This window comes from Maylandia zebra, linkage group LG8 (genome assembly GCF_041146795.1).
Source record: "Maylandia zebra isolate NMK-2024a linkage group LG8, Mzebra_GT3a, whole genome shotgun sequence".
NCBI classification, from domain to species: domain Eukaryota; kingdom Metazoa; phylum Chordata; class Actinopteri; order Cichliformes; family Cichlidae; genus Maylandia; species Maylandia zebra.
The window spans coordinates 13,772,989-13,786,076 of NC_135174.1; the positions used below are offsets into that span (position 1 = coordinate 13,772,989).

General features: G+C 41.4%; 1 protein-coding gene across 3 annotated transcripts in view; it reads left to right on the plus strand.

Annotated features, from left to right (window-relative positions):
* The window catches only part of capn15 (calpain 15), a 47,208-nt gene that overhangs the window by 25,747 nt on the left and 8,373 nt on the right, over nucleotides 1-13,088 (plus strand). For all 3 annotated transcript variants that reach the window (XM_024803505.2, XM_024803504.2, XM_024803507.2), the window contains exons 3-7: nucleotides 3,131-3,339; nucleotides 5,247-5,430; nucleotides 6,316-6,539; nucleotides 7,107-7,232; nucleotides 8,268-8,420. In XM_024803505.2, the coding sequence (XP_024659273.1) occupies nucleotides 3,131-3,339; nucleotides 5,247-5,430; nucleotides 6,316-6,539; nucleotides 7,107-7,232; nucleotides 8,268-8,420 (896 nt within the window). The remainder of the gene's footprint in view (nucleotides 1-3,130; nucleotides 3,340-5,246; nucleotides 5,431-6,315; nucleotides 6,540-7,106; nucleotides 7,233-8,267; nucleotides 8,421-13,088) is intronic.

Sequence of the window (13,088 nt, forward strand, 5' to 3'; positions counted from 1 at the left end):
AGTACAGTTTGACAGCAAGAATGGAGGGACCGCTTCAGAGCACCTGTTTTTTCTCTACTGTTTTGTAACTGGACCAAACTGGAACTGGAGTTTGTTTTTGTTTTTTATAAAAAATATTCTCCGCTCACCTGAGTGTGGTTGCTTTCTCTTGCCTCTTTTGCTTTTTTGACTCTTCCTGATTGGTTGTGAGGGTGAGAGGCACGTGTGCGTGTGCATGGTGCTAATGCCTGAGAGCAGTCTGCTTACTCACTGTGCCAAACAAATAAATGCTGCTAACAGCCATCAACTTAACTTGTGAACTGTGACACACAGCATGGATTGAACTGCTTTTTGCTGTTCCCTTTCCGTGCTATGCAATAAAACCAGGCCACATTGCAGCGGATTGTTCTTCTCTTTACTACTCTTCATACTACTTAGTTGCTTAATTTTGTGCCATATTATCAAGGACCTTCTTGCCAGGCTTGCGCTGCTTGTTACAGTATTGTGCATGGAAGGCTTTTTTTTTTTTCTTCTTTTTCATAAAATATGCTTTCAAGATGCTAATTTTGTAGCTTGGGTATCAGAATGAGACTGACACAGCCTTGTATGGCTGCCAGTTCTGAGTCTGGAAATGATGGGAAAGCAGCTGGTTTTCCTAGCTCAGCACTGAGTTGGCTGATTGCAGTGTTTGCATGCTTACATGTGCACGGCGATGGAAACGGAGGTGGCAAGACAGCCAGCGAGAATTATCCTGTAGAGTCCACAACACCAGAATCCTGATTTAGGAAATTGCTTTATACGTGGTTATAATTCCTAATTTTACACTCTGCTGAAGTCAGATTGTTTAAACTTTGATGCTTGGATTGTAGAATATTCGATATGAGGAATTAATGCTAATTCAAGGTTAATCTCACATTAAATACACACTGCATCTTAATAGAGATGTGACGCAAGTTAAAAAGGGAAATACGATCTAAATTGGCTTTCTAAGGTGTTGAGCCTCCATTCTTTCCAAATATATATTTTTTATTTTTTATTTTTTTTAACGATAATAACAGTGGAAAGTCTTGTGTAACACGTCTAAGGAGCCTTTAAATGAAACCAAATGCTTACAAGAACAGCACAATGGGTCTGCTGCTCCTCTCACTGTAGGGATCCCAGTCTGTCCCAGCTGTCATAGGGTGCTGGAGAAGTTGCCAGGTTAACGCATAGAATCAGACAACCATTCAGACTTTACATACATGCCCACAGCCAATTAACTTAACAAGCATGTCTTTAGGCTGTGGAAGGATCCTATAGAGGCACAGGTAGAGCTCCACACAGAAGAGAAAAATGGTTGTTTTGAACCAAGAATGTAAGGATCAAACATTGATTTTAATTTTTTTGTTAGAGGATCATACAGATGATAAATTGAGTCCAGACTGCAGTCCAGAGTGTCATATCACTGTGCCGTTTCAGAAGCGCCTAATTAACATCACAGAGCATCATGTACACTCCAGATATGAATAGGCAAGTGGCTTTAACCTTTGAGGCAGACTGCAGCAGATCATTCTGCTGATGATAATGTCTTTCAAATGGGTTAGGGCAAAACCCTTAAAGGTACTCACAATACAGGATGTGAGTGCAACCGGATAAACCACACGCACTGCGTTCAGAAAGAATGGATAACATAATGGATACATAATCTGGTAGGTTTTGGTAGCGCAAATGCGCACATCAGTAGCAGCATTAAAGTGTGTCTGTGTAGGTTCCCTGTCATCCAGTTTATTGTAGTCTTAAGAGATTGGGGGGGGAAAAAAGAAGAAGACAAATAGATTAAAGTTTTAAAAGACATTTCACCTCTATTCCAAGAGGATACGAGCTACTTTTTTCAAGCTCTTCGGACCAACATTAAAATAATTCATATAATATTGTTTTCATTCTTAAAATAGAGACTATAGAACTGTAAATGTGAGGGTTTCCATACATTTCACATGAAGTAAAAAAGAAAATGTTTCCTGTTTTACATCAAGCTCAGAGGAAAATCAGCTCAACTGGGGTTAGAGCAGTTTGTATGTAACAAGTCAGACTCTTTAACCCTTGGTCGCTGATCATAGTTGTCTTTCTCATGTCTGTTAACATACAGACTGTATTCTTTGAATTGCATTAGTTGGAATTTCAGGATCTGTGTGTATGCAGGGACAAAGCTTTGATCTTCACCTCTGTGTTAAATTGATATCAACCGAAAAAAGCCTTGCGATAACAGCCTGCACATGGGTCACAAATAAACCTGTGAACTACAGAATCGATAAGCTACGTGACGACCTTGAATGGCCAGGGTGGTAAGGAAGCCTTCAAATGACTCTGTCTAGTAGCAAATGCTGCATCCAGGCTACAGAATTGGATTGTGGGGGATGGTTACCAATTGATTCGCTTCACTCTAACTGCCAGTGGGGTGCCCGCTTTACATCACCCCTCCGCCTGCCTTGCTATGCAACTGGCCGAGTCCACTTCTGACACGGCAGATGGGAAACTGGATAGGGGTTTGGCGTGTGTGGCTGTTTGCCATCTCAGGTTTGTACAGGAGAGTTTTAGATGGGCAGATAGTGTGTCAGGTTCAGTGTCTGGATCTGTTAAAGTATCCGTGTAGTTCTACTCCTGTGTACAGTAGCGGGGCAGTGTTAGAACCCATCATGTAATTTAAAATGCGGTGTACTCTGCAGGGGAATGTGCCAGAAAGCAAGAAGCTCCAAATGTTTGAAAGTGATTTGCATTTTTGTGCCACATCCTGGTTAGGAGAGTACAAGATGCCACAGTTGGGCTTTTACTGTGCACATAATAATCTCACGTGGAAAGTGGAAAGAATAACAAGTAAATGTGGAAGGCAGTAATTCACCCTCACTCAAAGCATAATCCAGGGCTTGTGTGATGGTCTGTACTGTCCTGCAAATCATGTGAAATTGCAGGATAGTTGGTTCTTTAAAAACTTGCATTAGCAGTTTGAAATGCTTCAGGTCCTCACACAAGATCCTTTTAAGAGTGATCATATTTTAAAATGGATTTTGGAGTTTAAAGATGAGGTGTTTTCATGTTCAGTAGTTTTCATGTTCAGTAGTTTCACTCCTTTGTCTCTCTGCCTTCTTTCGCTCTGTCTTTTCCTCCTCTTTCTCAGAATTCAGTGAACTTTGTGGATGACAGTTTTCCCCCCGGACCTCGATCTGTCGGCTTCCCAGAGGGCGACAGCGTCCAGCAGCGAATCAAAAAGTGGCTGCGTCCCCACGAGATCAACTGCAGCAATTTCAAAGACCGAGGAGTCAAGTGGTCCGTGTTCCGCACACCAAGGCCCTCGGACATCCTCCAAGGACTTCTTGGAAACTGCTGGTAAGCTGATACACCTGAACATAAGAACACACAGGACACTGATCGTTTAAGATAACCTTATAAAAAACCAAAACAAAAAACGCGTTGTTGATTCATGGTTTGATTGGAGACAAAATAGAATAGCAGCAGATCCTCAAAGCAACAGGAAATTTTTCATTCCGTTAAGTCTCTGTTCAGTTTCTGAGAAAGGTCAGAGGAATGCAAAGCAGACAACAGCCAACACTTCTCTGTGTGCGTCTGTCAGAGTCTGCTTTCAATGGACACTGCCGCTGTGAGCTAGAGATGGCGTGGCAGTGAAACAGTAATTGAAGAGGATTAAAGAGAGAAACTTAAAAAACAAAGCAAAAAAATCAAAGGAAAGAAGGTAAGCATGAAATGAAAGGTTGAGCACAGCAGACAGATGTACAGATACATGTGACAGGGAGATTATTCACAGTAATGTGGTCCTGGACACATGCTTTATCTCCCTGCCCTTGTTCTGGGTGCCCTTTGGGGTTTATGTGTGTGTATGCTGTTGTCATCCATCATCTTCCTGTAAGCATAAACGTACACACACACACAAAATAACAACAAAGCACAGTCAGTCAGGAAGTTGTCCCCAGTACAACTTTTCGCTTCATCACCAGCGCACACAGCTTATCAAAAATAACCCTCCCCTGAGCAGAATCCTCTCACTCGAAACAGGATGTAACCCAAATTCTTTGTCATTGGCTTCGTCTCCCCCACTCTCTCACTCTCTCACACATGCTCACACTTGTCCTAATAAACCAACAAACAGCCCAGCTTCTGCCAGCCCAGCCAACCAGTGACGGCAGAAGAAAGTCGTGCCAGTCGCCTCTGTCCTTGAGTACGGCTGCAGTACAGGCCAACATCAGAGTTCACATTATGACGCGGCTAATTGGATTTTCATTGGATTCCTTTTGTTTTTTGGCCAATTTGTATTTCATCAGTGACTGAATGGGTTGATCGGCCGTGCTCAGCTGACACTTAAACAGATGGAATATAGCTTTAGTAATGCCGCCACACAAGAGCTTCACTCTATAAAATAATGTGCAGACTGAAAGCAGCATTCCTTTTATCTTTTCAGATATTGCTGCAGTACTGCCAGAGGCAAAAGTAGCTGCTCAATTTGACAATTTTTTTTTTAAACTTTTTTGCTTTTTTTGTTGATAGAAGAATCAAACTAGTGCATGTACAGCAGTGAGTCTGCGGCGTGCAGAGGCAAATACCTTTAGCTCATTGTCCCCTCCAAAAAGACCTTTCTTTGCAGAGCCATTTCATTAATAGTGTTTAAAGATCTCTCTACATTTTCCGATGAACTAATGTACACTTTAAACTCTCTTCCCTTTCAAGTCGAGTCCTCATGTCCCCAGCTGTGATTCCCCAGTGTAAAGAATTACCATTTTCCACATCTATCTGGATTTTTGATTAGCTAATTTCTCTTGCAAGTTAATTAGAGGAAGCAAGCCTGTTTGTCTTTGCTGTGGGGTGTATTAAGAGTAATGGGGAGGTAACCAGAAGGCACAGAAGCTTGACTCATCAAATGTGATTGATTTTCAATGAGGGCTAATTATGTATATATGTATAAAAAAAAAAAAGTCTTTCATAAGTGTTTGAGGCACTCTGTTCAGGAGAATGCTTTAATTCCACATTTAGACTTTAATAGCAGCTTCTCAGTTTTTTTCCATTCCTATCTAATCACATCAGTTGACGTTCCTAAACCATGTCTGTCTCTTTGACGGAAGACGGCGCTCATTCAGCCATTCACTTGTCCATCACACTCAGCTGATCATTTATGTGGTTTCTCTGCCTAATTCACATTTTCTTCGTGCCTCGTTTTAGTCGCGTCTGTCCGTCCTGATGTGACGTTTCATTTTCCAGTTCATTGATTTTTATCGGGTCTCTAGGTTCCTGAGTGCACTCGCTGTGCTGGCAGAGCGTCCAGAGCTCGTGGAGAGGGTGATGATCACCAGGACCATTTGTCCAGAGGGGGCTTACCAGGTTCGGCTATGTAAAGACGGGACCTGGACGACGGTGCTGGTGGACGACATGTTGCCCTGCGACGATTACGGCTACCTTCTGTTTTCCCAGGTAAGTGCAATGCAGAAAGGTGTTTATGCTGATACTGTAAACAGACAAGAGGGAATTTTAGATAGACATATACAAAATGGATAAATACTCAAACAACTGTCTGAAATTTTGGGGAAATAAATATTGCAGATCTGTGTATTAAGTTGGGAATTCTTAATACGCAAAAAATAAAGAAAAACATGATATGTCCCATATTAATTGCTCCAGATCTCTGAAACATGAGGGTAAATTACTGCCGGTGAGAACTGACAGATCCAAGACTTTGGTAAAGACCTTCTCATCCCTTAGTTTGACCCTGAAAACGAGTGCGTTTCGTGGGCAACTCTTAAAAAGAATTACATTTGACTTGGTGAACCCTGAAAAATAAGCAATTAATTAGTTCAAGTTAGTTGATTATGTATTTCTTATCACAAGCACATCTCAAAGGACCCCAGTGAAGAGAAGAATCTAATTAATGAACAGCCAACAATTACGGGTCAAATGAGGTACTGAATTATGCAACGAATAAAGCACAGGCAAATAAAAGCAGGCATTCATGCGTACGGGAGAGACACACTGCGACAGCGTGACACCTTATCTACACCTTATCATGACTCCAACAAACGTCATCTTTTCAAAGAAGACAAAGGAGCAAAACAAGAGGGTAGAAGTCGCGCTCGGTGAGGCAGTGACCTCTGAGCAAGCAAGAAATGCTGGAAAAACATTGCACATGCACATTAACAGATAAAAAAAGAGCAAATAAGAGATCCTACCTCTGTTATCAGGTTATCATTTTCATTGACCTTTAGATAGAGGAAACTAACCCAGAGACAACATCCTGCTCCCTTTCTCAGTGAGTCATACTCAGGCTGATGTTTCCTCTCTTACTTTTTACAATCATTCCAGGCTCAGAGGAAGCAGTTATGGGTGGCGCTGATTGAGAAGGCCCTGGCCAAACTCCACGGTTCCTACTTTGCCCTGCAGGCAGGGCGTGCTATTGAGGGTCTGGCCACGCTGACAGGGGCTCCGTGTGACTCCCTCATGCTTCAGGTCAGCTCCACGAACCCGCGAGAGGAACCCATCGATACAGACCTCATCTGGGCCAAGATGCTTAGCTCCAAAGAGGCTGGGTAAGAGAGGGAGTAAAGGTGGTTCAGTTTAAAAGGAGCATATAAAATAATAAACCTTGTTTGAAAACACTTTGAACCAATATTCTCTGATCAAAACTACAAACAGGGGCACTACAAAGGTGGTGAATGCCAATTTAGAGCATGTGTCCATAATAAAAGTTGTGCCAGTCATCACTTTGATACACGAGCTTTCAAAGCAACATGAGACAAATAGTGCAACTCCAAAGGGGCCATTTCATCTGCGTCCAAACTGCAGGTCCATCTGCCAGAATGATTATTTATTTTATCAAAAGCAGTGTACTAATGAAGACTTCACTCACGTACTATGGTAAACAGAGACAAAGTTCATCACTGATGATGTTTGGTCTCAAACAGAGGCACATCAGTGGGATTAATTAGTGACATATACTAAAAACTACTATTGTTTTTGTTTTCTGTAACTGTGTCTGCTCAACCTCGAGGTTAAAGTTTTAAATTTACGTGTTTTGTTTTTTTTTGTTTTGTTTTTCTCCCTGGTTACTGAGTAGTAATTGCATTAGTGTCCTAATGTCATTTCTTGTCTTTTAGGTTTCTTATGGGAGCGTCTTGCGGAGGAGGCAACATGAAGGTAGACGATGCTGTTTACGAGTCGTTGGGTCTGAGACCTCGACATGCATATTCCATTTTGGACGTACGAGATGTCCAGGGTTACAGGTACAGGTGTCCTCTGTTGTTCTGAACACGCCTCCTTATTGCAAATGTATCTTCTTAGAAATCCTTCATACACCATTAATAAATGTATCTGGGCCGTCATCAGTCAGTGTTATTATTTGGTGGCTAGAACATGAACAAGCCCACGAGCCATATGTTGAGCATCACAGAACCCGGTGGCTTGCCAGTAGAGAACGGGTGCACAACAGATCTGTATGATTGCTCTGTTTGGAGCAGCACTGGGAATCCACACAATTCCTTGCACTATAAGAACATATATGTCTTCTTTGTAATAATCACACACACAGAAAAGTCTGGGGCAGAATCTTTGACTATCATAAATAACTGGAACATCGTATGGATTAAAAAAGCGAGTTTAGTCCTCTTGTCTGTTCATCCTCTATTATAACTCTGCCTCTCCTCTCCTCTGTTCTCCAGATGCATTTTAGGAATTAAGTCATCCTTCATCATGGCGTACTGAAATTGATTTCCGGGTCACAGTCTAGAAGGACGGAGGACTGAGGAGGCACAAATTAGAAAAATGAGAAAAGCCTAATGAAGGCTTTTTCCTTCTTACCTGTGAGGAAAAAATTTGACAGTAGCCAGAAATCCCAGAAGTAATTTGCTTAAAACCCACACGCAGCCACTTTCATTTACTGCCATAAAGCAATCAGAGTGGAAGGCTTGGGCTAGACTTGGCCACAGGGCTAGATCCAAAACGAGTTACAATCCTCCTGCTAGGAGCCCCGAGGAGATAAAAAGCACTCCAGAAACAATGAACCACATGCACTTTGTTACTTTTTTTTCCTGGAAAATACAGATTCTCCAATATGTTATTCTGTTATGCCCCTTGTGTTTTCTACAGTATGGAGGAGGCGGTAAAATAAAAAGGGTTGTTAAAAAGCAGCCAGTCATCCATAAAAGGAATAATATGACTGTGCAGAGATGGGGGTTGCTGCTTTGACTGAAAGCTGTTGTCACATTTACTGCTTGCTGAATCTGTCTCTCTCGCTGTTTCCGTTATCTTCCTGCCTCCAGGTTGCTGCGGCTGCGTAACCCTTGGGGTCGCTTCTCGTGGAATGGCAGCTGGTCAGACGAGTGGGCAGACTGGCCTCAGCACCTCCGCCATGAGCTGATGGCGCACGGCAGTAGTGAAGGGGTCTTCTGGATGGAGTACACTGACTTTATAAAGTAATTATCATTAGCGCAGCATAAGTGTGATCTTTTTTTTCCTTTTCTTTTTTTGGGTGGTCATGCTGAAATCATTTTGGTTAATCTCTCTATACCCTAGTAACCCTTGAATTCCTACAGTTATGTATAATAAGGCTATTTTGTTGTCATCACTGTCATGTTTGCTTTCACAGTCAGTGACTGTACCTGCTGGCACAATAGACCAGTGGCTGTGACCGCTAGGCTACGCTCACAGATTTCTTGTGTTTATTCCAAACATACTCTCATTAGAAGACTTTCTGTTCGATTTACCCACCACTAGCTGCTTAGAATTGGTTGAATGAGTTAAAGAGTCCTTTATCGTACCGTGATGGACACACGTAATGTGTTAAACGTGACGGACTGTTTGGCAATCTCACCCCTCTGTGGATTTTACTGACCATCTGGTATTGACACCAAACTGAGTTACAGTGTTTTTGTTGTCGTTCCATTTTGCTTGCTGACAAGCGCATCATACACTGGTTTCCACAACATGTTGTTATTAAGAATTGTGGAGGGGGGGATTTGGCAGGCAGCGGCTTAGGCTTGTCATGGCTTTCAGTTTGTTTTGTCATATTAGACTAATCCTGTCACTCAGTCATATACAGCATTGATAGTGACTAGTTTTTCTCTATCTGTGTTTTGCTGCATGCTGACATGCGCTTCTAGTTATCACATGGAAAAATAGTCACAGTTTTTATTCAAGTATTTCTATAAATGCTATTTTCTTTGTCATATAAAAAATGAGTGTGTTCTTAAATAGTGCTTTTTTACTTACTTTGATCACTCAAATCAGTTTCTTACTTCAAGCCTCATTCACCCATTTACACAGGCCTTTTATTTTTTACTTATAACCAAACATTCACACACTGATGCATTGGCAGCAGATATGGGTTCTCTAACTTGTCCGAGGATACAACACGGAGGCTTGAAGAGCAAATAATCAAACCACCTTCCGATTAGTAGACGACCCGCTTTACCACCTGAGTTACAGCCACCCTTAACCCCCTATATATTTATTATAAACACCCCTGTTCTGTACTCTACTGTTACAATAGATGGATACTCATACTGGCCACAGTAGGAAACAGTGATGAGCTCAAACCTCAGGCTAGCTCTGTATGATGTCAGTGAAACTAATGTCCCCAATAAGGCCATCTCTGTTACACACCTCTGCCTGTCCACACAACAACCTCATCCATCTGTTGTTTAAACAGCATAGCCCCCATGACCATGATCACCACATTTTTAAAAACTTCAACATCAGCGTTTTGGTGGCTGCTGTGTTTTCTTTTCGCTGTCAGAAGTTCCCATAATTGGATTAAAGACTGTAGTGCTAAGTTATCAGCTAAAGCTAGCTAGCTTGTTAGCGAGCTTCATTTGTAATCTGTATGGCTGCAATACAAGGACACATATAAGCTAATTAGGGCTAAGTAATAGACTAACAGAGAAACTGGAATTTCACTTATTAAAACTGAAGCACAAACTTCTTCTTGAAAGGTGGGTACCACAGAGAAAGCCATATTATTAGGTAATCCACTACGGAAGCTTTAGCTTTATTGCTACGGTCTGTGGGGACTGCCCCTTGATTTACCAGGAGCAGCCAATCGGTTGAAAGTTGGGTTACAGTTGAGGAGAGAGAAGTTGCTTGTTTCAGGCAGAGAGCAGAATGAGGCACATGAGCAAAGTCATGCAAAGCAACTCTAGTGGAGCCAAAGAATAATGACGCGGAGCTGGAAATGGCTATAATGGGGCCCTTTTACAAGCAACTCAAATGGCCATAATATTTGAAGAAAACTGAACCGAATCCAAATTACAAATGTAATAAAGCTTAAATATAATCTACCATTCACCAAAATGATATTTCATGGGTAATTGAATAAATGGACAAGACTCCACTTGCATAGGAAGTTTCGTTTTTGTTTTTTTTTAAATAACTGTCAGCAAAAAGAACTGAAGAATGGAGGAAGTTCACAACATGAGCAGCTTGACGTACGGCTAAATTGTCTGTACAGTGCATTTGTCTCTCTGAATTTATTGCTCTTGTTGTATTATGAAGGAGGAGGGACATGAATAACAATGTGGCTGTCCTCCTGAATAACTCCAACCTGAAAAATGTGTTCAGCCTAGATGAGAATCCCATATGTCTTTGGGCTATTTATTGTTTTCTCTGACAGGCAAATAATCTCTCAGCTTTGTACTACATGACAAACTTGCAGCCAGCATCTCCCTAGACTTGTTTTCAGTGTGAAAAAGAAAAAGCGGTCAGCTTCTCGGACAAGCAAGGCCCTTAAATTGGCCCATCAAGTAAACAACCAGGGCCGATGTTGATCATTGATAACATTCCTGGAAGGTGGCTAGACACAAAAGCGAACTAAATACAAACAAGAGGATTCATCAGCAGACGTGTTTGTCTTTTCTGATCAAAGCTGAGCGTAAAACTTAAGCGTTCCCTCTTTTTCCTCCTCTCGCTTCTTCCTGATTGACAACAAGACAAAAGTAAGATGTAAGACTGTTGTCAGACCGAGGTTAGGAAGTGATGAAACACTGAAAAACAGACTGAAAGTAAGGAAGAGAGTCTCCCGTGGGGCCGATGTCTTTGAAGAAAGAGGTCTGATATGCTAGCAAGGTAAATTGTGTTTGTACAGGGATGCCCTCAGAGGCTATGCTAACGTTAAAGAGTTGCCTGTGATGCATACAAATAATCGTAGCTCATGACAAGAGGAGATCAACCGGTCACACTGCTAGCATCTCAGAGGAACAGGCTCTTATGCAGGTCTTTTTTCTTTCTTCTTCTTCTTCTTCTTCTTCTTTTTTTTTTTTAATTTTTATAAACATGTACATAGGGCTGCTCAATTAATCGAATTTTAATCACGATTACGATCTGGGCTTTCAACGATCATTAAAAATGACTGAGCCGATTATTAGCCCCTCCCTCATTTATCCGCGACACCTTAAAGGCCGGTCCGTGAAAATATTGTCGGGCATAAACCGTCCGTGGTGCAAAAAAGGTTGGAGACCGCTGATTAAGAGGACCCGAGGGAAGCTCGGAAAGCTAAGCAGAAGTTATTTGGAGAGTGACTGCCGTTGGTTGAAAAGAGAGTTTAAAAAAAAAAAAACTTCAGTGGTGTTGCACACTATTTTATATTATTTTTTTAAAGTTATTGTTAACCCTTTAAAGCCGGTCAGAGCAGCACGCTCCGTTTTGCGTAACTATTTTTAAATCCCTGTAGAACCTGAACCGTGTAAGCTAGCGCAATAATTTGTTTTGCATATGAAACCGGAGGAGTTGTACTTACATCTGATGCCATCAGCTTGTCCTCGGTCACGGTTTCCTTCCACATATAGCTTTGCAAAAATTGCATAAAAAGCGCTTGCAGGAACAAAAACATAATATTCCAGAAACACGCTTTGCCGTTCCTATCAGCTGTTCGTAACACTTCCCACAGTGAAATGATGCACATGCTGTTTTCTTTGCAAATTTGCATCATAGGATTGTTTTTTGTTTTTCCTGCAGTATATAAAAATTGCTGTATCTCCAAAATAAAACTATGAAGACACTCAAAATAAATTTCCTGTGGTGGGAAACTATTTTTCAAATTCAAATTCAAATTTTATTTGTCACGTACACAGTCATACACAGTACGATATGTAGTGAAATGCTTGGACAACTGCTCGTGACCTAAAGAGAACAAAAAAGGAAAAGGCTATGAATAAGATAGGAAATAAATATGAAAAATTAAAAAGGGTAAATTTAACTAGGAAGGAATAAAATATAAATTAAGGTTAAAAATGAAATAACTGTACAACACAAATTAGAATGAAGGGTAAATTTAACTGGGAAGAATAAGATAAAGATAAATATATAAATTAAAGTTGAAAATAAAATAACTGTACAACAAAATACACAATACACAATATAGAACTATATAAGAATGTATGAAGAAATCTAAATATAAATAAATATATACACAATAACAGCAGCTGTACAAGTATTAACCGGAAATGAAGAATATAGTGACCAGTGTTGTGCAAAACCAAAGTCCAGAAAGTCCAGTGTGTGTGTAAGAACCATATGTGTGGGTCAGTACTGTGTGGTGGTGTGATTGAGAGACCGTATCGCCTGCGGGAAGAAGCTCCTCCTCAGTCTCTCTGTGTTGGTCTTCAGGGAGCGGAATCGCTTTCCTGACCTCAACAGAGAGAACAGTCTGTTGTTGGGATGGCTGAGGTCCTTCACGATCTTCCTGGCCTTGGTCCAGCACCGCCTGCTGTAGATTGAGTGCAGGTCAGGGAGCTCGGAGCGGATGGTGCGCTCAGCTGACCGCACAACCCTCTGTAGAGCTCGTCTGTCCTGCATGGTGCTGTTCCCGAACCAGGTTAAGATGTTTCCCGCCAGGATGCTCTCTATGGTGCACGAGTAAAAGTTCCTGAGCACCTTGGAGGGCAGTTGGAAGTCTCTCAAGCGTCTGAGGTGGTAGAGACGCTGTCGGGCCTTTTTCACCACGGTGTTGATGTGACAGGACTTTTTTGCAACTTTATTGTATTTAAAGTTTTGAGGGATAAGCCTCTTAAATTTCTCCAAGTAGAAATATATGTAAACAAAACAAAAGCGATTTTCAATTTTTTTTTAGTTTATTGCACTTTTTTGCA